We start from the raw sequence: 27,813 nt of genomic DNA on the forward strand, positions 1-27,813 counted from the left end.
CGCAATGTGAGTCCATTGAATTCTGAAGCAATTTGTTTAGAAAGAAAGTCCAGAGATGTGGCTCACATGAAGTACAGGATGTCATTTAAACATATACCGAATATATACAGTATATATATAGACATAAATGTATACATTTCAAATAAGTAGCAGATGTTTGCAGTTTTTTATTTTTTTATTTTTTAATCTGTGCTAGACCTGACTACCTTGCCTGTTGTTAGTCCCAAGGGCATTTAAACAGTGCAGTCACATGGCCAGAGTCGCCCATTATCAAGTTAAGGACATCGTCTGTGAGAAATAACTTCAGCAGCACAAATTTCTGTCCTGGTGCATGGAGGATGACGGCTCTACTATAGCAATGACCATGAGTAATATGATGCACTGAATTTAAGCTCATTTTTGGTGGAAATTTTTTGTGTTGCTCTAAATGGGCGCCTTTTATTCTGGCTGCTGTCCTATTCATGGAACTATTGAGGAGAAAAATTGCATTTTAAGGTAAGTGACCAAATGTTGGTGTTTTCTTTTTTGTATAGAGTGTACATAATTAAAGAATAATTTGTTATGAAAAATAATAGAAATTAATACAAGCGTGAGTGATTTATTTATTTATTTTTGTATTTAAAAAAGATAAATAAATACTTAATTATTATTATGGTTGAATATTTTAATTATATTTAATAATATATTAATATACAAAAATATTGTTATATATTTGTAAAAATGACAAATATACAGTAAATGTGTTTTTATATAGCTGTTTTTTTTTCTGGTATAGAATACATAATTAAAAAATGATTTATTGTCAATTAAAAAAATAAATGAATACTCTAAGCAGTGAGTAATTGTTTTATTATAGAAATGGTTAATAGTGGTTTCGAATATTTACGGAAAAATAAATATAAAAATAATTATTATGGTTGAATATTTTAATTATATTTAAGAATTATTGTTATATATTTGTAAAAATTACAACTATAAAATGTGATATTATATAGGTGTTTTCCTTGTATAGGGTACATTAAAGAATAATTTATCAAGGGAATTTTTTAAAATTAATTTCCACAAGCAGTGAGTGATTAACTAATGTTATGAGGAATTATTATTGTTGAATATTTTAATTATTTAATCATTTTAAGAATAATTATTGTTTTATATTTGTAAAAATGACATACAATTAGTATTTTTCTTGTAGAGTATAAATAATTGAAAGATATTTTATCATGACAAAAATAAGAAATTAAATAATAATAATGTATTGTTGAATATCTTAATTATATTTAATAATTATAAGAATAATTATATATATATGTATATATTATAATAATTATATATAGTTATATATTTGTAGAAATCACAAATTCATTAATAGAATTTTTAACAGAACTTTATCCAGATGTGTTTGTACAGTGTTGTTTAATAAAGTCTTTTAATGCAGGCCCAGTATGTCCAGGGACAGTGAGACAGCAGTGGGTCGTGAGCTTCAGGACAGCAGATGTGGAGCAGAGAAGGAGAGGACGACCTGGAGCAGCACTCAAACCTCCATCTCCATTACTGAGGGGGAATCAGATGCTGAATTAAACACCTTCATCAAGATGAGGAACAAAGCGGACAAAGATACTGAGGTGAGGAACAAATACACATGCACTGTGAGAGTAAGAACGAAGTGTGAACACAGATACAGAACTAAGCAAGTGAATACATTTTTACTGCAGTCATCCAAGTTAATTCATAAATTCTTTGTGAGTTGCACTTAAATATGGGCATATGAATGACAGTTTACACAATTCTTGAAAATTAATTCTGGAAAATATCAAGTGTGACAATAATCTAGGGAAGTTTGTGTGTCAATGAGCCCACAGCTGCCTCTTATATTCAGACAGGATCCCTCTACCCATTACATGTCTTATTTACAACACTCAAATGCATGCATTCAAGCATCAGCTCACACATTTTCAGATTATCTTATATATTTATGCATGAACCAATTCAAAACCAAGTACGGCTTCGTGTTTTAGAGAAGATGCGATTTTAACTTTTTTGTATTAGAGTTTGGCTACAAGTAAATACATTGGAATTTAGGCCGATGTAATTTGCCAATTTTCTCAAATTGAATTCGGCTCACTCAACTGTGCCAGAAAGACAAGTGATGAAGAGTTCACTTCAGACACAACGCTATGGTGAGGTGAGGACAGCAGGACACTGATCTGGCCTCGCTACATTTTAATCATTTTAACTGTAAACCAAAATCACATGAGCACAGCAGACATTCTTACTCAGTCGGGAGGAAACAGAAGTTGTCTTTTCTTTCCTATTGTGACGAATATCCGAGTGAAACGGCTTCTCGAACAAGAAAAAATGTAGGATAGGACTACATCGTCCTTCAGGAATTGATTGGATGTTGTGGTTTGCTATTGCTGCGATGTCATGTGAGTGACAGGTTGATCCGCCCTCCCGCCAGTAAACATGTCATCAGAGAAGAGATGTCACAGCAAGAGGGAGGGGAAGTTATTTTGATTAAAGATTATAAGGGCACATTAATTTAAAAAAATAATGATACAAGGATAAATATTTATCACTTCTGAAGTTCAGAAGTTCATTTATCAGATCCTCATTCAGGATCAGTAAGCTTTAACTTTTCTCATGTTTATCAGTCTTTGGACAGTTGGAAGAGCACATGGTCTATAATGCTCTTAGGAACTTGTTAGAGTCAATTGACAGTAACTCAATATGATGTTCTGCCACGCAAACTACTTCTCCGTCCACAAATCTCTTCAGAGCATTCTCTCGGTCTTGCTCTTCTTACTTTTTGTACATTTCTGTTGCATTGGCACAGATTTGTTGATTTATAGACTAGATATGAATAGTGCTATAAAAACATATGTGTGTGTGTGTGTGTGGTCCCCGGTAAACCATATGTTGTGGGGACCATGTACCCACAATGATAGTAATACCAGTCATTTTTGATGTTTTGTATAGAGGATATACAGTTTGTACAGTATAAAAATCATTATGTCTATATGGAAAGTCCCCAGAAAACATGGAAACCTGTGTGTGTTAGGAATGGGAGAAGCTGAACTATGACATCCACAGTCTGAGATGTGCCCGTAAAGAAGTCGGGACACGTTGGAAGAAGATCTTGCTTCAGCTGGGTGAGGTGGACTATATATTTATATTTTATATTCAGTTTTTTCTTAAATTTTTTCAAAATGTATTTAATATATTTATATTATCTTTATATGTTTTGTTTTATATACAGTATGTTTAAAAGTTTGAGGTCAGTAAAATGTTTTTTTGTTTTTTTATAAAGAAATTGATACTATTTTTCAGGAAGGACACATCAAATTGATCTAAAGTGACAGTCAAGGCATTGTTACAAAATATTTATCTTTCAAATAAATGCTTTTCTTTTGAACTTTCTGCTCATAGAACCCTGAAAAAAATGTATTACAGTTGCTACAAAAATATTAAGCAGCACAACTGTGTTCAAAATTGATAATAATAAGGAAATGTTTCTCGAGTAGCAAATCAGCATATTCAAATGATTTCTGAAGGGTCATGTGACACTGAAGATTGGAGTAATGATGCTGAAAATTCAGCTTTGCATCATAGGAATAAATTACATTTTAAAATATATTCAAAAAGAAAATAGATATTTTTACAATATTACAGTTTTTACTGTATTTTTGATCATATAAATGCAGCCTGGGCGAGCATAAGAGATTCAGACTTACTGACCTCAAACCATTGGGTGGTAGTGTATGCATTTTTATAGATATTTTTGTTTTATTTATATGATATTTATTCTTTATTTTCAAATTTCTCTATCTTATTAAATTCTCTTGCAAACTTTTCCATCTCTTGTCACAGCGGGAACAATGTTCATTTTGTGCTTAAAACGGTTAATTATTTAAGCTTAAATGTACAATGCACAATGCCAGCGGATAATAGCAATAGAATACCAAGTCAAACGTGACCCTTATTTGCCCATGTAATGGCTGTGTGGAGCGTAAGCATGCCTTGGTGTCTGAAGACGTGCATTCCTGTAAATGTATCTGTATGTTGTTGATCCAGGTTACCAGAGGGAGGTGGACTCCTTACTGACAGTGAACAGACAAACCATTCGGAGTGACTGGGAGAATGTGGAGAAGGCCAGAGAACTGCTGCACATAGTGTCAAAGGAGACAAGCCTCTTCCCCTGTGGGCTCAGCAACAGCGAAAGATACGTCTTCGTCATGGTAAATTGTCCTATCTTTAGCCTCAAGTATGTGTACATTACATGGACTCATCATGATGAGCTATCTACAGTGGAGCTACAGTATCTACATTGTTATATTTTGCTTGATCAAGGTTGTCCCAGTTTTACAAGCACTTCAGTCAGTTTGAAGGATAAATGAAATATTTTAATTGTAATGATCATTTTCTAGGATCGCCTCGTGTCTTTGGACAGTGCTGAAGACTTTGTGCGGTTGGCCAAAAAGAAATATCCAAAAATGTAGTCTTGAGATGGAAAGGAAGTTTTGCTTTTGGACTCATTTTCTACTCATTAATTATTTCAATCAATAAACTCACTGATGTTTTGAATGAATGAATTAAGAGTGAATGACATTAAAGTTGACATGAAACATAACCAGTGAGTGTCTTTTCTTCCCTATTGTGACAAATATCTGAGTGAAATTTTATTTTTCTTTAAAAAAGTTTTAAAAAAAGGAATAAAAATAAACAGTTACATAATATTTACTTATAACATTAATAATGAAAAGTAAATAAGTAAATAAACATAAAAAAGTGAATTAAAAATACAGTTTAAATAGTTAAAATAAATTAAATAAGTCTTTTTGAACTTAAATGTAATACTCTATACTCTTTAAATACTCTTCTATACAGTGTTTAATCCATTTACATCAGAAGTAACAATAATTAAATTACAGAAAAAGTAAGAGTAATCCCTTACTTGACATTTTTTCAAGGGAAACTTATTAAATTGTAGTAATTAATTACTTATGCATTACACCCAACAGTGGGCGGGACTAGATTTTGTCCATCAGGATTTGATTGGATGGTTGTTGTTGCTGTGATCTCATGTGAAGTATGGTAACCCATTCTCGGAATTTGTTCTCTGCATTTAACCCATCCAAGCACACACATTAGGAGCAGTGAGTAGTGAACACACACTTGAATTTCCCCCTTTTGTGATTTTATGTACTTCATCAGATTTGCCTGCAGAGGTCAGTCTAACCTATTTATTTGAAAATACTTTCTTTTCACTCAGCAGTATTCCAGCATGATCTCACCAATCATTTGAAGAGATGAGAAATCTCATGATGAAGATTGACTACAGCGTGTTTCGTAACCCTCTGCTTGATGCCACACATGTCTGTTTAATGTCCTTCTATCAGATAATAAGTGAGTGTGGTCATAGTTTCAGCTGTGCACGTTGACCTACATATTGTTGTCTCCTGGGCCTGATGTGAGGGGCCAAAAAACAGATGTGGTGCAGAGAAAGAGAGAGATTGAGAAAGCAGTGTAAGGAGGAGGAGGAGGGGTTTTATTATAAATCTTCTGAGTCTTCAAGCTTGGCTTTCTCGCAGTGCTGAGGGCCAGCAGAAACACCTTGTTCTGATTATGTGTTTGTGTGTGCGTCTGCTCATGTCAGTGTATGCATGTGCATGAGTGTGATAGTCCTGGCTTTGTTGTCCCGTCCCTCTAGCAATTGCTGGAAATGTTCATCCATGACCAAAGGACAGGTTCCAACTCTCCACAGCTTACATCATCTCATGATCTGTCTATGAAAAATGATCTGCCCCCATTCACCTCCTCACAGACAGAGACAAATAGGGGCATTTCATCGCTATGAAGGATATGTGATTGTATTTCATAATGACTGTAATTACTGCATGAGTCCAACTTCATATCAGCTTTACAACTGGGTCAGAGTACTATAGTAAAGCAGGATGCCTGCCCTTTTTTCTTTTGTCTCTTTTTCCACTCTTTTCTCACTTCTACTCTCTCTTTCTGAACTTTATTTCCTTTCAAACCCTGCCACCATTTCTTCTTCCATTTCAGTACTTACTTCTTCTATTCACACAATTCTACAGCTGAGTTGCTCAAGCTTATTATAATGTTTTTTTTTTTTAAGTTGTAAATAAAACAGATTATTGGAGTATGTTTTAAAAGAAAATACTATTTAAACTACTTAAAATTCCCCACTTGATTCAGTGTTACTTGCTGTTTCTTTGTAATTGATTGTGGAATTTACTGAGAGTTACCGAGTACTGAATTTCTGAGTGATTTCTTTTTCCGTGTATCACAGTTGTACAAGAAATCTTTTTCAAGTTACCCAAATTAGAAGATCTGCTATACATGCTGCTGCTTCAGAGCAAATGTGTACTTGCTGCTGCCATTAGATACACATACAAGCTGCTGTGAGCATATGCTGATGATGCATAAATAGACATACATAAGTGCCGTAGCAGATCTAGGCAGGTGGAGCTGGGGGAGGTAGAGGGTTTCAGAGGAACTCTGTGCCTGCGGAATCAGCAGAGGTAAGTGGTATACGATATTGAACCTAAAATTGTTATACAGCAACCATCCAGTCTCATTGGAATTATGGTCAATTATTACAGAAATGACAGCTTCATTTTCAGACCATTTAAAAGGTGAATGCGGTAAGTTGGTTGCTGGCTTTTATTCGTCCTGAACTCATTCAAGCTAAATAATGGAATATACGCAGTGTACCATCTGGCCTCAAATTTTGACATTACCTTGCAAATCACACACCACAACACAGGACATGACTTACATGTGTAATATGCTGAAGTATGACTAACTCTGGAAACTTTATTTTCTTAGAGGAAAACAAAATATTAAATTACTAACAGAGTTTACCATTATCTAAACACTCCTTATGATGTCCAGCACCAAAACCAGTGCCTGATTGATCAAATAATAGTGCTGCAGTTCTGTCATTTTACTGGCACTGTCAAATCTCCCAATAATGGCAGAAGCACCATCAACAACAAAAGTGTCCAAATACTTTTTGGTGCCACTGTATAAGTGTATAATACCATTATATGCCTATGTAAGTGCGTTTAACAGACTATGGGGGATGTGAGAATGGTTTTCTCATCATAAGAACACTTGGCAAAGAGAGCAGCCAGACCTGTCTCTCTCTCGCTGCTCTGCTGCCCTATGAGGTAAATAGACGTGGAGCCAGACATCTCTCCCTTTTCCTTATAATAAGGATGTGAGGGATCATGTGAGTGGCATAATGTGTTAGTTTAAAGGGGTCCTATTATGCTTTATCAACTTTAGTTAGTGTGTAAAGTTGCTGTTTGAGCATAAAAAACATCTGTAAGGTGAAGGCGGTGGATTCAATCACAATAGCCGAATCATTATCATTGGCAGCACATTCATTTTCATAAGCTGCACGGAAACATTCAACCTACTAGGGGTTTCCACAAAGTTTCTGTTTAACTTGAGTCACACTTGTCCAGGGAAATGATGCCCAAAACATAATTAATCATTGTAAGCAATACGAGGCTAAAAATTTGAGCTTTGTTTGTAGCCAGTCAAGTTGTGGTTAAATTTTCTCGGGATCGTTCCTGATGCATCCCTGGCAAACCTCCCTATTTCTAATATTTTTATTTAGCTAATCTAATACCTAAATCCCCACCTGCCTAAATCACTAAGTTCAGGGTGGAATGGGAGAGGAATTGAGAATCAGGTTCGCGATTTTACACTTGAGAATCATCCAAATGTCTTTACATTTACATTTACATTGCCCAATGATGTATACACCACCCAGCCTCTCACCGGAAGCCGCCGGAACCGGTTGGCCCGGTGTATATCCATTCACTCCGGAGCCGCCGGATCTGTGAGTGTAACTATCACCCCCCCCTTCTCTCAACCTCTTCCACCCAGACGGTCCTATTAAAATAATAAAATCTTCCTACCTTGTTTTGTTGATTAGCCAGGGATGTCACCTAAGAATAATTGCCTGCATCATCTACCATTAACTGCTAGGGTATTTATTTACAGTTAAACAAGGGACCAGATATGATTAATTAAGACCAGGAGTTAGAAGTGCAGTCAATTAAGACAAGAGTCAGAATTATAACAAATTAAAGATTTTTTTTTTACTGAAGACAGTTTGCATTTCATCAGGCAGAAGTCAGCTTCAAGATTCACAAGCAGTTTGTTGGCCACTCCGCTTACAGTTACAAAGATCACAGAAGTTATACACTTCACCAAGGTCTAAGCTACGTCATTGCTTCAGGATGAATGATTCTGATTGGCTAAGAAATAGATAAACATAGTAATTTTCCACACATATACAGATAGACTGAAGCATATCTCCATCGATTATGCGGCTGACACTCGGACCCTGAATTTAGGCACATCGTAACCTTCCAGGTCGCAGATCTGGGTTGTTGGGCGCCAACATGTCGAAGAAAACAACTCAGTCAATCTCCAAAAATGCCACTTGTTCCTTAACCTGTAACCAAGAATACTAACACAGACACACAGCATCTTCAAGGTTGGATTTGGTCGGGCTCTAACGATAAACAGGAGACTCTTCCATAACTTTCTCTCAATGAGAGGACACTTTAATCTAACAGTAAAGTAAATACTTTCACTAAGAAATGGTCACTCAAACTATAGATTTCAATGACCATTGTGACCATAGCTGTGATGGTGAGCTAGAAGAACAGATCTATATATATATATATTTTTTTTTTTTTCTTTCATTCAACTCAGTCATTCAACTCATGTGATATTTAGAAGGAAAAATATTGATTAATACCTTGATTATTATTAAAATCACTCATGAGATATACATTGTAGCAGCAGTGGATTCCAGAATCCGCCCCCTTCAAAGGTTACAAAGCTCAAAGTCCACTCCAAAGGGAGATATTTCATTTATATATAGGCTAACAGAATCCACATTTTAAGAACTACAACGCATGGCTCGTTTGGACTACAATGCACTTTTTCCTTTTCAAATCCATAATGTTCCTCATTTAAATGATCCCCGCCATAGTTGTGTTTTCTATTAACAGTTCCAATTATAAGTTTTATATAGTTGCTATGATAGCTATGATGTAAATGAAGGCAAAGCTTTGCCTCCACTAGCCTGCTAATTAACATTTCAGTATTGATGTAGTGTTTACTTTAGCTTTTGTAAGCTTTTGTTTTTGTAAGACTGTTCACTGCCCCTTAGGAAAATTGTCCATGATTTTGTGATGGATTACTGTTTGTATTACCATAGTTTTCCGACATATATGATTAAATGGTGGATAACATCGTATCTATAAGAAAATTACAAAAACAACATACCACTCTGAAACGTCCTGTGAAAGCCGTCCTTGCAAATCTGTGCTTGAAATCCATTCAGCACAATCCACTTGTTCGTTAACATTGTCAGGGTCTGAATCAGGCTCGAATTGGTTTTAAAAATTGATGCCATCGTTAATATTTACATCTGAGTAGAGCTGGTGGTTATGAAGGGGAGGGACATTTCCTGAACACGCGCTATGCCCTGCCAATCACAACACTGGGCCAGTTAACCAATCACAGCACATTACGTATTTCGGAAGCCTTCATTGATATCGATGCGTTCAACCCAGACTGACACCCCAAAAACTAAATCATGACTTTGTAAAAGAACATAATAGGACCCTTTAAGAAAGCAAGTAGAAAATACTAAATTTTCAGATGAACAAACAGACCAGGAGCAAGACAGCAGCTGAACCTTTATTATAAACCTTTAACTTTTAAAATAATTGGCTCACTAGTAACTTTTTGCATCTAAAATGTCTGATGGCTTGATACATTTTTTTTAATAAATTAATGAACGTGCTTTTTTTTCCTCTTGCACGTCATTTCAATACAGATTTTATGTGTTTAATTTAAGAAGTTGACTTAGCATAGTAATAGTACTGAACTGAAAAATGACATAATGATCGTCAAAAATAGTTGTAATATTTGGTAGGGGGAAAAAAAATCACAGTTCACACTGTGCCAACATTGCTATCTTATTCTTTGGCACATTCAGGTTAGTTTTCGTTTAAAATACCAAATCTTGTTCTGTACAATATGTTGATGAAGAGACAGGTATCAAGTTGATATCAGTGCATGTATAAAACCAGGTTTAAATCTAACATATTATCTTTTTGTAAGCACAACCAATAAAATCTTAAAAAAACACAACAGTAAAGTATGGAGTCCCTCAAGGCCCTGTTTTAGGACCAGTGCCTTTTTGTTTTCATTAAAAACTCTATACAGATGTGACTGAAAGCCTAAGTAGATAATTGAACCATTGCAATCAAAGGTCTCTTGATTAACTTTTGATAAACGCAGCCCAGAGGTTTCTGTAGTTCATCGTATATATGCTTTTTTCCATCATTTTCTCTATTGAGAAAGGAGTGGGGGATTTCTAGGCAGGAGCAAGGAACAGTTTTTTTATTGTTAAATTTGTTTCTGAAAGGAGAAAAGGAATTTAATATATGATCCTTGCTTCTGCTCTGAGGGGGCCATAGAGTGTTTCCTTATTGAGGGAATGCGGTCTGTGGCTTAAAGCCATCAATGATTAGACACTGGCCTCTTATTGGCTAACTTATTTGGTGCGGTGAAATAAATAGATGTAAGTCTTTCTGAATGAAAATAAGTTTCTTTAATGTCCTCCTCATGAGGCCAGAAAATTCAGAAAAATCTGAAAAATTTAAGTTAAAGGTTTTGCGTCACAGTGAAAGAGAGTAACTTGTAGCCCTAGGCATGTTGGATAACATACAGATTTATTACTTCAGAGGGCAAAAGGTGAAAGGTCACTGTAGGTAAGTAAAAATGCTACTTATCACATGTGCAAATCATTCCAAATACTGCTTATTTCCCCCGGCCTGCTGTCTTTAATGAACTCTTTACTTCATCATACGAAAATTCAGACTTTGATTTTTTTTTTTTTTTTTTTTTTATGGAAAAAGAAAAATGAGAAAAACCTTTAATAATGGCCATAACTTATCAAATCAGGAGTAGAATAATTACAATGACCATTGAGAATGTTTACAAACCTGACCATCATGAAATCTAATGTAAATTCCCTTCTGTAAAAGAAGTGTACTTTAGCATTTAGCTATACTTTAGCAATACAAAGAGAGATTATTACGTATTTATCACATATTAGAATATTAGAAAATAATATACTTAAGTACGAACTGGATGGAATGTTTTTGAAGTTATATTTCCTATTTGTTAATTGCAATTAAATGTATTATATCATATTAAATGGAATTATCTCAGCATAAGAGTATTTTTTTGGACATAAGTACATTGTTATATGTATGTAAATACTCAATTGCTGAATGTACTGAGAAGCATTTATAGTAAACTAAAATATACTTTAATATGATTTTCATTAAAAAAAATGTTTTGTGTTTATAATTATACATTTGTAATGATGAATTTGCAATTTAGTACTTTACATGTGCTTTAGTATGTTAGTCAATACATCAAAATTAGTGTAGGCCTACTTTAAAGCATGACAAAATATTATTTTGTGGCCTCAAGTGGCCTTTTACTTAATATCACTTTCATTTAGTACACGTAAGTGGCCTTTTATTAATATTTGCAAGTACAGGTTTTAAAAAAGTATACTTTCAAAATTTGAAGTGCACTCACTACAAGTGCACGTCTTTTTCACATGGGTTTACATCTGAATGGTACGAAATGTATGTCAATGCATTCTAACAGCTCAGTCCAGTGCCATTGCATACACATTTGGTTGAAGGTATTTTGTCTGAGGACATAAATCATGTTAAATCTACAATCAACTTTGCTGTTTCCTTCCTAAACAACACAAGGGTCAGGTCACCAGACTGAGGTAGGATAACCAGCTTTAAATCAATCCAGTTGACTCATGTGCTGTGTCCTTATCTACAGCCTTGCTCTACTCTGCTTTATCTCACCATAAGACACTCCACAACCTAAACTGACCCCTTTGGCCAAGCTCACACTACCCCCTCATGAAACATTAGACTTATTTGGGTCAGCTGACGTAGCCCACAAATGAAAGCCATTATGCTCTGTTCCCGTGAGACTGGACCATACTGAATCTGAAATTTTGCACGTAAGCATACTGGCATTGACTCGTCCAGTGTTTTTCATTTCTGATGCTATTCACTGATTTAAACAGTTTGGTTTAAGCTGATTTGAGGAGTGAAACGGTCTTTTTTGGAGCAGAGCAGAAATCCAGATGTGCTTAGAGGGTGAAATGTGCAGTTATGTCACAAGCGCTCAGGGAGAGAGAGGTGAGCAGAGAGATTTGTTTAAGAGAGAGGCCCTCTGAATGGAGATAAACATTCAGAAGAGAAAGCTTTACTGCCGTTTGCATCCACATGGTATGTGCTTGAGATATGTGTCAGGTTTGAGTTTTAATGTGTCTGTGGACCCCCAGAGTTCGGTCTTAAACAGGCAAATGGTCAGCAGAATTGTAAACAAAATCTCATTGCAAAACTGTGACAAGGAATATTGTAGAGTAAAACAGTAATCTTTGTTTCCAGTAGCCGTTTCTAGTATCTTTTAGTAGTTTTTACTGTATTTTTGAGCAAATAAATGCAGCCTTGATGAGCAAAAAATATTTATTTTTCAAAAACACACAAAAAAACTTACCGACCCCAAACTTTTTAACAGTAGTGTATTTTTTTTCTCATTAATTGTCTCCATTTGTATTATTTTTTTTACCAAACTAATTCCAATCAGCTCTGAGATGAATCACAGCATTTTGTAAAGACAAAAACACCAAAATACAATCTAAAATCTATTATAATTCTAGTATATGACATGTTAGAGGTTATATCCAAATATTCAAATTGAAAACTTTGCAAAGATGGAGACATACAGATTCCGTTATGTAATTCACAATGCTTTATTAAGGTGAGGGGATTAATGAACAGTTCCGAGTTATGAAAGGAGTCCTTGGTTCAAAAACGTTTAATAAATCCCAATCTATGCTATGTTAATCTGACTGTGTCAGTTGCCCTGCAAAACTAATGCTCAATTGATTGTGTGTATGTTCCCATGGAAAACTGGCTCTCACCAAACCTGACTCTGTGACCTTGAAATACCAAACCGTCCCATATAACAATAACATCATGCTGACAGCAGTAAGAAAAAGTGTTGGAAAGAAAGGGAGAAATTCAGACTGCCACGTAACAGGAAAAAAAGAAGAGCGCTTTCAAAAACGTCTAATTACCTATGAATGTAGGCACACACAAAACAAAACAAACATTTAACTTTGTGACATTTAAGTTTTTTTTATTTTTTTTTATCCAGTTTTCATACAATTATGATATTTTATTTATTTATTTTAAGGAAATTGTAGTGACGTCACGTTTGACGTCAATTGTAGTTTGACGTTTCTTTTGTTCCGTTTCTCCTGATTTCCCTTTTCCTGTTTAGTTTCTGTTTCGGCTGTCAGGGGCTGAATCCAAAATTGCCTCCTATACCCTCAAATAGGCCGATGTTTGAGGGTACAGCCATTTATAGTAGTGTCCGAAAACATAGTGGACTTTATTGAGTGCACTCATTCAATCCCACATTGCACCACAATAACGAGTGTTCAGACGATGTACGCTCAACAGCTGTCCGAATTCGCTCACTCGTTTTCATTCATTCCTTCAAGTGAGCAGTATTAGTGGACTAACGTATGGGGAATAGTGATTTAGGGTTTAAGAGGCGATTTTGGATTCAGCCATGGTTTCTAAGTATGTTGTCATTTGTTCCCTTAGTTACTGATTATGTTAACCACCTGTTTCTTGTTCAGTTTCTTGTTCATTATCTTGTGTATTTAAATCCTCAGCTCGGTTCTCTCTTTGTTCGGTGTTGTCTTTGTGTTACAAAGCTGTCATGGTTTCAAGTAAGGATTATCTTGTTTTTGGTTATCTTGTTTTTGGAAAAAAAATATATTTATTGCTGCAAATAGATCCCCAGCTCTTCATCTTGTCTGACCTGTTGTGACAGACTTAATGACATTTTGGACTTTTGGAATATCCATTTGCCATATTATAATAGATGAATGAATTACACAGTTACACTCACTGGCCCCTTTATTAGATACACCTGTTCAATTGATCGTCAATGCAAATATCTAATCAGCCCATCAGCAACTCAATGTATTTAAGCATGTAAACATGGTCAAGATGATCTGCTGAAGTTCAAACTGAGCATTAGAATAGAGAAGAAAGGTTCTTAAAGTGAATATGAATGTGGCATGATTGTTGATGATGGGCTGGTCTGAGTATTTCAGAAACTGCTGATCTACTGGGATTTTCACACACAAACATCTCTAGGGTTTGATGCCATCATATCAAAATGGACCAAAATCTGAGGAATGTGTCAAGCACCTTGCGATCTATGCCGCAAAAAAATTAAAGCAGTTCTGAAGGCAAAGGGGTCCAACCCTGTACTAGCAAGGTGTATCTAATTAAGTGGCTGGTGAGTGTATATAGCAAACTGATATTTATTTCAAAAGTCCAAAATCTAATATACAGTATGTCGCAATTTCTATTTAAATGAATGAATTATTTTGTTTGTTTGTTTGTTTGGAGATTATGGTGATATAAATGACATTTTGGACATTTGTATGATTCATAGCATTTTAATATTTTATATATCCTAAATATACAAATTGTATTTTCACAATAACGTTTAAAGGGACAAATTGTTGGCTGTGGTGGAAATGACATGACAATTAAATAAATAATAAATAACCAAATCAACAGCAAAAACTATAACTAGGCCTATATTATAACAATGACAAAAAGAAATAACATAGAAGTTTTCCAATATAGTTTAAATGTCATCTTTCTATAACAATGAAAGTAAAGTTTTAATAAAAAAATGTGACTGTTTTAATAAAACTAAAACTTTTAGAACATAAAAGTGCCCCAATTTGAAGAAACACCAAGATATCACAGACATATACACAGCTGAATTCACTTACGAGTGAACGCCCAAGGCTGGCAGGCTGGTAGAGGTCGACCGTAGAGGAGCCCAGTGTGGTGGATATAAGGCTATAATTGAAGAGGAATCTTCCTTTGGTATGATTTATTTGTACACATTAAAACATCTGCAAAGTACAGTCAGATAATTATTGCACTCAGCAAGATACTTTAGTGCATCCTTTATAGGAACGCCCCGCACATTACTACTGCAGTCAAAGATAAAACAAATGTCTGTTTTATTGTGAAGTTCAATTCACATTTATTTGTATAGCAATTTTCACAATACATATTGTTTCAAAGCAGCTTTACAGAAAATGCATGTTTCCACATTACAATGTAGTTTAATCTGTTATCAGAGGTGACTGTGTCAAAGTAAAGTCAGAAAATGTACAGTTCTAAGACAAGACAGATCATGTATAACATCATGTATTCATTTAAACAGAAACAATGAGCTCATTAAAGCAATTATAACAAGTTGGGATCATAATGATTTTTTTATTTATTTTTTTGCAGTTGTGTATGTTTGATTCACAGTTGGCATCATCTGAAGTCCTGGCAGGGGTTGGGTCATCTAAAATCATCGTAAGAGGCAGGATCCAAACTGGAGCTGGCATAAACAGTTAAAGGGGTCATCGGATGCCCATTTTCCACAAGTTCGTATGATTCTTTAGGGTCTTCGTGTAAAGTTTGTAATATACTTTTCTTAAAATTCCTCAATGGTTGTGTAAAACAACACCCTTTTTACCTTTTTAGCTCTGTTCACAGCGACCCGTTTCGGTGAAAATCTCTTTAAAATGATAATGAGCAACTGCCTGGTTATGCTTCTTTAAAAAGAACTCTGATATCTCTCCCTTTCTTTTCATGTTTAATTGATCCTGTGCAAAAATATGACAGCCTATGGTTACATCTAATCATCCAATTACCAACATTTTTATCTTAACTCTTTCCCGCCAGCATTAAAAAAAAAAAAATAAGCCACCGCCTTTTGGTCATTTTCACAATATCATGGCACAATTTCAAGACTAAAAAATGTGTCAAGGACGTCTCAGTTCACTGTCTTTAATGGCCATTGAATGCGATTTTGTGAGGGAACTGGATTTTGATGATGTTGTGGAAGCATTTTCTCTGAGGAAATCGAGAAAGATACCCCTCAGCTAAGGTAAAGTTAAAACAACTTTTTTGTTCTACGCTAAATGCCTGTGGTGAACGACAGTTAGCATGTCTGCTAAATGTAGAAATGTAAATGTAAATTATTCATTGAATTTTTTTCCTGTGATATGATTTGGAGAGGTCAGAAGCTTTTTTAGATGTTAATAGATACTGGTGAGATATAAATAAACCAATTTGTGGTGTGAAAGTACAGAATATTGTGTGCATTCTCTCCCCGCGTATTAGTGCCATTGTTAATCCTGTATGATGGGGCATACAGGTGCAATACTGTTGGTGAAAAATTTGGTGAAGGGAGCCTTTGAGACATCCGTGCCCAGGGCACATCATTGCCCTGATGATATCACTTGTTTCTGCTTATTGGCCTGCGTTTTGATCTGGAGGTACTCAATCAGGAGATGCGTAATAGTGCCTCATACCTTATTACAGTAAAAACACAGAAAGCCGTAAACTTGTCAATGGCGGGGAGAGAGTAATTTAAATTACATTCATAACTGTACATTAAAATCAACTACCAGTCTAAGATACCAATTTGATCATTGGTAGCCCTATTCTGAACTGAAGTAGCCTAACTACCTAATCGATTTCAAACTGCCAAATGTTAACTCGCTGAACACTGCAGCTGTAGCCTACTTCCCCACATTAGTTAAACATTTGTAATCTGTAAAGTACACACGGCATGGTATGCGTGTATTACTAGCACAGGTGTAAGCGTATATGGATTGTTATTCTAAACTGCGAACCGATCTCTCTAGTCTGATGAACTGCCTATTGCAGCCTTATTAACTCACACAACGTCTCATAAAATGTATTCAGAGCAAACAACCCTGATGTTAAACCTTAAAAACTTACTTATATGATGTTTTCTTATTCTTCGGTATATTGCAAGTTGCAACCATATTCTCTCATCCGTTTGAAAACGCGATGCCTGTGAACGTTATTTCTAGTATTTATTCTGATAGAGTATTTATATAAATAACTTTTGAGTTAATGCTTAAATGTATAAAAACAAGCACCATTACTTTTTTTTAAAGCTTATCATAAGGCTTCTGTATTTGACTTGAAATGACGATGATTGCAGTTGGGTTGTATTTCAAGGCATGACGTCTTTCAGCAAGATCTAATCTGTGTGCTGTGGCCTTTCACCTGCGGGCATGTGTTTGGGACAGACAGAAGCACATATTGACGTTGTTCCATTTACCTGTCGACTTTTATCTTATAGACACCTCTATATTACCTTGAGCTGTCAGACAGTGACTCACATACTGACATCACCAGCCTGAGGCTAAAAAAAACCTCTGTTGACCCCACAGAAACATCCCCATTCTTATGGAGCTCTACAGAAGAAATACTCTTAAAAGTTGCTTGGTGTCTGACATGTTCCCCTATAAATGTAATGAAAAAAAAAATTTTGAAAAGAAAAAATCCTTTATTTTGCTTTGGTAGTGGCACAACAAGTAATTGCAACCTAATCTGCATTGAAGTAATGATGCATTGACAATACTTTCACTGATGGATTCAGTAAGTTCATTCAGATAATGATTTGTCAGACTGATTCAAAATGGTAGCTCAGACTGGTGTAACTGAACTTAGTCTTTGTGCAATCCATTTGTTGAAGACAGAAATAAAATTACCTAGTTTCAGCTTTCAGATTTTCCAGGAAAAAGCCATTTTTCCAATGATTAGAGATGTAGCGCAACCAAATAATCGCTGATTTACTGTCACATTTGTATTGCACAAGCTACTACACACTCAAGCCAGCTGAGGTAACAAAGACACTGTCTGCTCTCTGTCCTTTATGTAGCGCTGTCACGCTCTCCCCAGTCCATCCTCACACTACATTACTCGGAAGCACCTCCGCGGACTTCTAAGGGCACACACTTGTTGCCCATTCACTAGCATTTGTATTCTTTGTATATAAAGCCTTTAGTTTAGTCAGTTCCTTGTTAAGTCTTGTTTATGTGACACAACACCGTGTGCATAGCTGTTATTAACCCTCTTTTCCGACACCCTTGATTGAAAAGTGTGTTAATTGTATTCAGTTCCACTTTATTTCTATGCTCTTGAACTGGATTCAGTTTCCCAATTGCATTTGGGATTTACATTTTCATTTGTCTGTCTCTCTGTTTCCATTCCTGACAGAAGACTTGACCATGACCATGAACCCAGCAGAGTTAACTAAGATGCAGGATCTCACCCTTGCAATCAAACAGCATGCCCACAAAGTTGCATGCCTTCATCCTCATCCTCCACCTCTCTATCATCCTCCACTGTGTTTGATACAGCCTCGCTGCCTTCATCTTCCACCCGTGGCTCAGGGACAGCCAACGCCAGTCCCATGGCCAATACAAACTTCCTACTCCAGGTCCCCTGATGGATGCAATGGGTTTCTGCTACAGTGTAAGCTCGCCTTTGACATGTAACCCTCCTTGTTCCCCATTGAGTAGGCAAAAGTGGCCTATATCACTTCTCATCTTACCAGCAGGGCACTTCAGTGGACAGACTGGTCCTTAACTCATCTGGAGCCTTTATGAGTAACTTCCGGGAGGTATTCAGAACCACTGTAGAGGGATTGAGCACAGGGTGACCATTCCATGGCAGAGTAATAGCAAAGAGTTTCCAAGTTGCCCCCTCATAGCCCTTGGGATTGTGCCATTGATCTCCCCCCAGGGAATCCCACTTAAAATCTATCTTCGAATTCCCCTCAGGCTAATCTATCCTCTCTCTCTCTCCCTGAGCAAAAGGCGATGGAGGAAAACATTGGGGCTAAAAACGTCCTTCTACCCCTCCAGTGGCTTCAAGCTTCATCTTTGTGCCCAAAAAGGAGAGTGGTAGCTACTCCGGTATAGATTATAGAAACTCAATGACAGCACCATCAAGTTCAAGTACCCACTTATTCTGGTACCTGCCACCTTTTGAACTTCTCTGTGGGCCAACCGTATACACCAAGCTCGATCTTTTCGCAGTGCATACAATCTGATCAGGATTCGAGAGGGGGACAAGTGGACGATCACCTTCATCACCCCCACAGGGCACTATAAATACCAAGTGATGCCGTGTGACCTGGTTAATGCTCCTTCCATCTTCCAGGCATACGTGAATGAGGTGCTGTGGGATTTCCTTCATAGTTTCATCATAGTGTACATAAACGATATTCTCATCTATTCCATCTCACTCCATTAACATGTATACTATACCATGACATAACAGGTACTGCAGTGCCTCAGACACCATCATCTTTATCTCAAGGCAGAAAAGTACATCTTCCACCAGACCATCATCCCTTTTCTCAGCTATCTGATCAGCCCACGGAGAGTAGAGATGGATGCAGGGAAGGTCGAGGCCATCCGATCTTGGCCACAACCATAGACAGTGAAAGATCTCCAGCGGTTCTTTGGGATGCCAACTTCTATCATAATTCTATTTTATCATGTCCCTAAAAGTATCATGCCGGCACCTTCTCATCCAAAACGCTTGATTCCACCCAGCAGAACTAAGAACTATAACCTGGAGCTGTTGGCCATGAAAATTGCCATGGAGACACTGTCTGGAGGGGTCCTAGCTCCCTTTCCAGGTTATCACGGACCAGCACAACCTGGAATATCTCCTCTCCGCCAAGCAGCTCAATCCCGACAGGCACGCTGGGCCCTCTCCTTTACCCGTTTCCAATTCACTGTCACCTATAGACCAGGATCAAAGAACACCAAAGCTGATGCTCTCTCCTGGCTGCATTCTCCAGAGTCTCATAATCCTGCATAATCCTGAGACCATCATTCCATTCTCAGTGTTCATCAGTCCCATTCAGTGTTACATTGACCAGGAGATTGCATTGGCTACCACCAGGGCCGGCGCGTCCATATAGGCGAACTAGGCAATTGCCTAGAGCGGCACTTTTGTAAGGGCGGCAAAATGTGTGCCAATCGGGAATGAACAATTCACAAAATAGGCTATATGATTTGCTGAGCTGCCGCTGCGCCGCCCCGCACATGTCCCACCCCGCCCCGCCCCCTGCTCTCACGAGTCATGACTCATGACTGAGTGATGGGACGTTCGGATAATTTTACTGACTCTCTTGTTCGATCTCGTTCATAAAAATGAACGAATCTTTATTTGAGTCATTTCGTTAATTTAAGTGGCTTTAAATGTTACACAGCCAAAATCCCCGATCACATCCACCTACGCATATAGTATATGTATATATTTGCTTCCTCTTGGCCTAAAGTGTTCCTGCAACGGGAGTGTTCTCTGGCTAGAGCGCAGAACAGCGGAGTTTGTATGGACAGAAGTGCATGCCTGAGCTTGTGTTTTGGGTTAAGCTGCGTTGCTTTGACATTGTGGAAAATATAACAATAGAAACAAAATATAGGCTATTAGCCTTTTTACCCATTATTATCAATCTAAATTAATCTCGATTTTAATTTAACTTAATTTCGTTTTTCTTTATGTAAATTTCGTTTTTCTTTATTTAAATTTCGTTTTACTTTATTTAAATTTCGTTTTTTCTTTATTTAAATTTTAAATTTTGTTTTTTCTTTATTTAAATGTTTTTTTCTTTATTTAAATTTCGTTTTTTCTTTATTTAAATTTTACATTTAGTTTTTTTCTTTATTGAAATTTTGTTTTTTCTTTATTTAATTTTTACATTTTGTTTTTTCTTTATTTAAATGTTTTTTTTCTTTATTTAAATGTTTTTTTCTTTATTTAAATTTCGTTTTTTCTTTATTTAAATTTTACATTTTGTTTTTTTCTTTATTTAAATTTCGTTTTACTTTATTTAAATTTCGTTTTTTCTTTATTTAAATTTAAAATTTTGTTTTTTCTTTATTTAAATGTTTTTTTTTCTTTATTTAAATGTTGTTTTTTTTCTTTATTTAAATTTTACATTTAGTTTTTTTCTTTATTTAAATTTGGTTTTTCTTTATTGAAATTTTGTTTTTCTTAATTTAAATCTACCCTTTACTGTGTCAGTAATTTGTTAGTCAGAAAAATATAGACTACCTTAAAGTATTGCTTAATTTAACAGACGTGTGTGTGCGTTTTATATTGCTAGTGCAGCGTGCGTCAAGTATATAAGCCCTGCCCGCTTGAGGTGCGCCGCTTCCCGCTCGCGGTGTTCTGTAGTTTACTAAAAGTATTAATTCTGAACGTATCGTGTCTCGCGTGTCCATCTATATTGCACCACCAAATGCTACACTGCACTCCCTTGTGAAGTCGATTGGATGAACGGTTCTCGAAATAATCAAAATGCAAACGGACATAGACACATAGAGATTCTGCCTTTATTAGAGAGAAGAATACGTTCAGCACCCTCTCGAAGCTTTGAATATTCGATGTTCATTACTACTACCGCAGCTTCGAAGCTCAAAAAATGGTATTCGGACCAGCCCTAGGGGCGGCACAAATGTTTTTCGCCTAGAGCGGCAGAAGTGCACGCGCCGGCCCTGGCTACCACCCACCATCCCATTCCAATGGCTTGCCCTTTGTGCCTGAACAGTGGTGTCTCCAGCTCTGAATAGTAATATTTTTAAGCTTTTATAGCCAAGTATTTTTTCAAAAGAATAGCTTAACTGTACCTCAAAATATGATTAGCTTGTAGCTTGACAAGCAACTTACAAAGTAGCTTCCATAGCACTACCATGCTGGGAACTGTAGCCTAGTCTTGCCTCTAGCATTATAAACATCACTGTCCAGTATATTAAGGTAAATATTGTCTCAAAAAGGCTAAAGAAAGAGGTACACATCAAAATATTCAAATTTCGGTCATATAATGGCACAGAACACAGGTCCATCCTATTTCACAAAGATTCACTCACTTTGTTTGGCCTCGTCACTGTTACTACGTTATTTTTCTAAGAAAGTTCATTTTACTGTCCATTTAATCTCATTGCTGTTTTGGAGAAACAATTATAATTTAAAATAGATCTTATTTGGTATTTTTCTTCCCCTCCACATGTTCACATTCCACAATCATAACCCACACTGTCCAGACTTTCATAGACCATTGATTCTCTCCAAACTGTTGTATCCATCTTAACTCTCACTTTATCCATTACTTAAAACGCCCGCTACACACATTACCATATAAATTCTGACCACCGTCTAGCTGAAATAGTCTTTGACTCAGGTCACAATGACATCAGGGGGAAAACACATAACTATGATCATCCTTGTAACCATAGCTACAGCCAGACCCTTCACTGACAGTCTCTGGTCGTATGAGAGACATGCTGGTCTAATGGGACCGGTGAGATAGGGAGCCTGCAGAGCTCTATGGTTATAACTCAACCACATTTGAGGAGTTTTCTCAGACTTTAGCCACAGCTAAGTTAAGTTTGATCTATAAATACCAATGGAAGTGAGACAAACATGTTGGCCCAAGATTGCCCACCAGGCAGCAGTGAGTGTGTGTGTACTGTATGTCAATGTATGTTATAAAACACACCCATGTTGCTAAGGCTTCAGTAGTTGATACAAGGGTAGTGTGTAGTCAAAAAGGGATGTGAAAAAAATGTAAAGCTAAAAGAAGATTCCTAACATTCAAAATGTGACGATGTCTGCATTTTTATTTTAAAGATTTGCTTCTGATCTGAATTTTCCTTAATGTAATTGTTCACCCTAAAACAGTTCTGTCATCGTTTACTCACGCCATTCCAAACCCATGACTTTCTTTCTTCGGAGGAACACAAAAGACTATTCTGGTCACTCTTTTCCATGCAATTATAATGAATAAAGATTGGAGCTTTCAAACTTCAAAATAACCAAAATGTAAGTTGTTTTTCTCTGAAAATCTTGTCATCCACCCAAGCTCTTCTTGAGCAATGTAATTATGTCAGGATACTTCAGTCTTTTAAGTCTTTTCATTTAATCAGTTTGTACAGTTCATAAATTTACTTCAACTCAATGATCCGTTCACAGTGGTTAACAGAAGATTATTAGTGAATAACATCATAAATTCCGGTCAAAGCTATTGTGCAAATTTTGAACACTTTAATGAAACTTTCAAGGTGCTTTGCATTTATTTTTGAAACATTTCAGGAAAAAAGTGATCCAGAAATAGTTGACCATCACAATCTTCAGTATTTTTCCTTTTGATTTCAATACATAATTTCGAAGTAAATGTGAGTAAATGATCGAATTCTGGGGTGAACAATTCCTTTAATTGTTTAAACACTCTTTAATTTCTCGCATTGCACGCGTGCGTGACATGCGACTTATGAGGTGTCTGGGATGGACATAGGCCTACATGAAGTATTAATAAATAGCTCATATAAATAATAGGCTATCAATGAAAAATGTGAAGCCAGAGAAACGAATAGGCCACTTTTACTCTACATCTGACTCAACAGGCGTTGAGCCAAAACTTTCCTCATACAGGAAGTATTACCCAGGCCCAAGCGTCTGTCTTTTGACTTTTTCTGGTACATTCTGCAAAGAATTTCCCAAAGTCTGCAGAATGTCCATGACTAAAGTCGGTAATCCCTGTATAGAGGGTTTTTCCCTCACACACACACACAGCTGCCAGATCAGGGCGAACGCCTCTTTATCTCTGATTCTGTCTCTGCCGTATCTTTCTCTCTCACTGTCCAAACTCCTAACTTTGTCTTCAAGTTGAACCCCGTCCTCTGTTTTTGCTGCGTCTCTAATTCTCCCTTTCCCTTTAGTTTCCCCGTCTCTTTTCATTTGCCCCCTTCATCTTAGTTTATGTCTCTGTTTTTCTTTTCTTCACCCCACCCCCTTACCCCTCTGTAGACATGCAGGCAGGGCCTCTACTTGCATTTCATTCATCACAGCCTGTATGTAATCGATTAAAGAGACGAGGTCGCCCTCCTCTGTGCCAGCAATCAGGCCTTCACGCTTTATATTTCATTATTTATTAAGCAAACCCACTGCTTCCCTTTCTGTGTCTATTACGCTCTCCGAAAATATTTATGTGTATGACATCAGCCTCGTCTTTTCACTCTCCAGCACGCATTCTGTGAGACGCTGTGAGGCAGAATACAGAATGTCCTGTGTAGACACAAAGCTCATAAGAGGAATAGCAGGGGTGTCTTGTGCTATGGTGTGGGAAATTATAGAAACTGCATAAACAATAACGGCAGTCAGTGACAGCTGTGTCTAAGTACATGTGTAAGTCGTTTAGTATGGCTAGGAGGTCTGCGTGATTTTACTTCACACCAGTGTACAGATCTCCTCACCATATGTATGCTGATAACTGCCATTTTCGGCCTGTTTGATGACCCTCCATGGCTCTTTGGTCTGCTCCAGAATTCAGCAGTGGACCATATAGCACTTAGGTCTGATAAGTTTGCTGTAAATGCTGTCAACAGATGGGATGTGCAACAAATTGAAGACATGGTTCTCTGTGATGGGAAGGTGTAAAAATAGTTTGTTCTACAAGGAAACCTTTTACGGAGAAATACCTCATGTTACACTCAGAGCAACAAGTCACCTTTATTTATATAGCGCTTTATACAATACAGATTGTTTCAAAGCAGCTTAACAGTGATAACAGGAAAATTATTCATTTTCAAGTTAATTTTGGCAGTACAGCAGCTCTAAAAAAAAATCATTGTTCAGCTGAAGTCAGCTCAGTGTTGATTCAGTTCCATTGTAAAGATCAGCAACTATTAAATTATAGTTAATTTAATCTAAAAAGCAGTTCTGCAGAAAAACAGTGATGTCATCATACAGCTCAGTTCAGTTCAACAGCGTCAGTACAGTCAGATCAATAATATTGTTGAATATTAAGTATCCCCAACAAAGCAAGCCAGAGGCAAGGAACCTGAACTCCATCAGTGACATAATGGAGAAAAAAAGCATTGCATTATATACATCATGAAAATAACCCGAGATGGCTTGAAGAACACAGATAAACACATTTCATCAAAAAGATCTTAATTTGTGTTCTGAAGATGAACGAAAGTCTTGGGTTTGGAACAACATGAGGGTGAGTAATTGATGAAAGAGTTTTCATTTTTGGGTGGACTATCCATTTAATGGATGTTTTTTTCAAGAATTTCATTCTTTAAATGGGACTTTTCTTCTTCTTCATCAGTTCAGGCGATAAAGATAGAAAAAACATGTTCATCATAGAAGATTCAAATCATTGTATGAATTACATTTAAAACATTTCGATTAAATTAACATACAAGACAAAATATGCCATTGACCCAGGAGACACAAAGTATAGTTCAGCATGATGAAAAAAAAAAAAAATGAAAAAGAAAGAAAAAAGAAACTAAAAAGATTTGGGGGGTGGGGGTATGTTGTATCTTATTTCCCAATAGTTTTTCACTTCCCATTCTAATTGCAATAAATAAAGGTACTTTCCAAAAATGTTATTTTGATGAAGTTGAAGGTCACCAACTCCAAAGGGACAAACCCATGACCTGCTCGCTGAAAGGCCAGCGCTTTCCATGGTGGAGGTCCTTAGCAAAGGAAAAGTGCATGGAGACTGAGGGGGTGTTGAAGATGGACATCAGGCACTGTTAGTTTCCTGTATGTACACCATGGACTGAGTCACGCAGAGCTTGTTATCACATTTTGCAGCTTACTCTCTTGCTACCTCTGAAAGAAAACTAATAGCATCAGCTAATGTTACCCATATCAGTCTTGCAAATTGCCAGTAAATTTTCAAGTGGGCTTCCTACTGTATATGATTCATCTGTTTTTTAGCTGGTCACTAAGTCTCACACAAGTGCTTAAGTTTTGCCAAATGTGGAAAAGCCACAGAGGTTACCACATATGTCTGGTGGACTTCCTGTCCTAATCTCCCATGGAAAATCTTGTTGTTTCAGACCAAATGTTCACTGCGTCAGACATGATTTTTCTTTATTTATGTGCTTATTTTGGATGTAATGTAACTCCCAGACATTGCTTATTGCCCCAATAATATACAAAATATAGTACCACGGCCCATATCAAAAAAGTATTGGAGGGCCCTCAAACAGTCTCTCAGCGGGACAAAGAAAGTAAATTACATATTGTTCATCAGCAATTCATATGCTTCAATCAATGATACTGAATAGCTTTTATTATCCATTTTGAATCCCAAGTACAAACCACCAAATTCAAAACTCTCCATATTTGTTTTTAGAGGAGAAGAGCCATGCTATCCAGTATAAATCACAGTCTCCCTCATCTCTATAGTCCATTGCACACAAATCGCATACATTACTCCAGAAGTTTCCCTGGGGTCACATGATGAAGTTCTATTGGATGTCACATCAATAACTAGCTCTAACAATGGCTCTATTGACTGGTGTGGATTCCATGTGGGACTCTAAATGCTAAAGCGCTAACAGGTTGGCTTTAAAGGAGTGTCCAGATGCTAATTTATCACACAAGTGTGTTGACCTTTATTCTTTGCTCAGCTTCGCATTGGGGGTGGAAACAACATGGCTTTGTCAGGCAAGTCAAGGTCAGAGGACATACTGAGAAAAGAAAGAACCTGAGAGAAAGAGAGAGAGAGAGATTCCTGCTTCTTAGTAGGTCACTTTGTGCCTTAACAAGTAGCGACTCATCCCTTGTTGAATGGACTTTAAACATCTGTAATTACAGCGTTCTCTGGGAAGGATATAAAGTGTTGTGTGTTTCCGCTCTTTATGTCCCCTGAGAACCATCTCATAGCTCATCTTACACAATAAAATCTCTCTTTCAGCCTGTAGATCTGTTCTTTCTTGTTTGTTTTTTTAATTCTTCACCCTTTGCACTACTTTCTGCATTTGTAATCCAGTCGCTCATTTTAGCAGTTTACAGTAAAGACCTTTTGATTAATCTCAATTTTCCCAAAAAGAGGTTTAGCATTCACCTAAATCAGACATGGGGAACTCCACAGCCTGAGGAGAGCATGCTCAATTGACTTCCTTCACACAGAGATCAAACATTTAGTAATGCAAAGGTATGGTTAAAAATAGAAAAGATTAATCAATTTGACCCTCTTCATTAAGGGCAGAGAGCAGGAAATGTTGTCCTGGGCCCTCCGACTAGGGTGAACCCACTAAATGCGTCATTACATTGCCTAGTGTATTGGGGGAGGGGAAGGGGGGTAGGTGCCCACCCTCATAATTTGTCCCGGGGACTATGTATTACGGCCCTGCATTGGACTGATGTGAGAAAGTGCTTTTTTACTTTAATAAGATTAATGAGGCCCATTTTCCTCTGCATGGGAAATGCACAAAGCAAACAAATACAATCCAAATTAAGCGAAATTTCCCATTCACTAAAGCAAGTTATTAACACTGAATAGCTTTCTTTTAAAGAGTATAAGCCACTAAACTGTGGTAGTTCACGATTTTACACGACAAAAAATACTTTACTCACACTTATGTAGTTCCAAACTTGAATGATTTTCTTGCTTCTGTGGATCACCCAAAAAAAGATATTTTGAAAATGAAAATTTTTTGCTCACACAATGAAAGTCAATGGGGTCCAAAAGAACACTGGTGCTCATTGACTTTCATTGTATTGACAAAATCAGTTCTTCAAAATGTTTTCTTTTATGTTCCACAGATAAAAGAGAGTCATATAGATTTAGAATGACACGAGGGTGCGGAAATTATGACAGAATTGTGATTTTTGGGTGAACTATCCCTTTAAAGCATTTTAGGGGGTCTCGAACTATCCCTTTAAAGCATTTTAGGGGGTCTCT

At 36.7% G+C, this 27,813-nt stretch overlaps 1 protein-coding gene across 2 annotated transcripts; it reads left to right on the top strand.

Moving 5' to 3' along the window:
• Positions 1-234: 234 nt before the first annotated feature.
• LOC309503713 (melanoregulin) lies at positions 235-4,615 on the top strand. Of its 2 annotated transcripts, XM_082176488.1 has the most exons (5): positions 287-495; positions 1,436-1,622; positions 3,059-3,149; positions 4,072-4,235; positions 4,425-4,615. In XM_082176488.1, exons 1-5 carry the CDS (start codon positions 428-430, stop codon positions 4,494-4,496), a joined length of 582 nt encoding a protein of 193 aa, XP_082032614.1. In that variant the 5' UTR covers positions 287-427; the 3' UTR covers positions 4,497-4,615. The 2 variants fall into 2 exon arrangements, with proteins under 2 accessions (XP_082032613.1, XP_082032614.1); XM_082176487.1 differs by having other exon boundaries at positions 235-495; positions 4,072-4,608.
• Positions 4,616-27,813: the final 23,198 nt, after the last annotated feature.

Source organism: Leuciscus leuciscus, assembly GCF_965113295.1.
Source record: "Leuciscus leuciscus genome assembly, chromosome: 7".
Classification (NCBI taxonomy): Eukaryota; Metazoa; Chordata; class Actinopteri; order Cypriniformes; family Leuciscidae; genus Leuciscus; species Leuciscus leuciscus.

Bases quoted from the DNA above. Each gene is read 5' to 3' on its own strand.
- LOC309503713 (XM_082176487.1), top strand. From the start codon at position 428: ATGGGCGCCTTTTATTCTGGCTGCTGTCCTATTCATGGAACTATTGAG. The intron at 1,623-3,058 runs GTGAGGAACAAA...TGTGTGTGTTAG, and splicing joins AAGCGGACAAAGATACTGAG to GAATGGGAGAAGCTGAACTA. The intron at 3,150-4,071 runs GTGAGGTGGACT...TTGTTGATCCAG, and splicing joins GAAGATCTTGCTTCAGCTGG to GTTACCAGAGGGAGGTGGAC.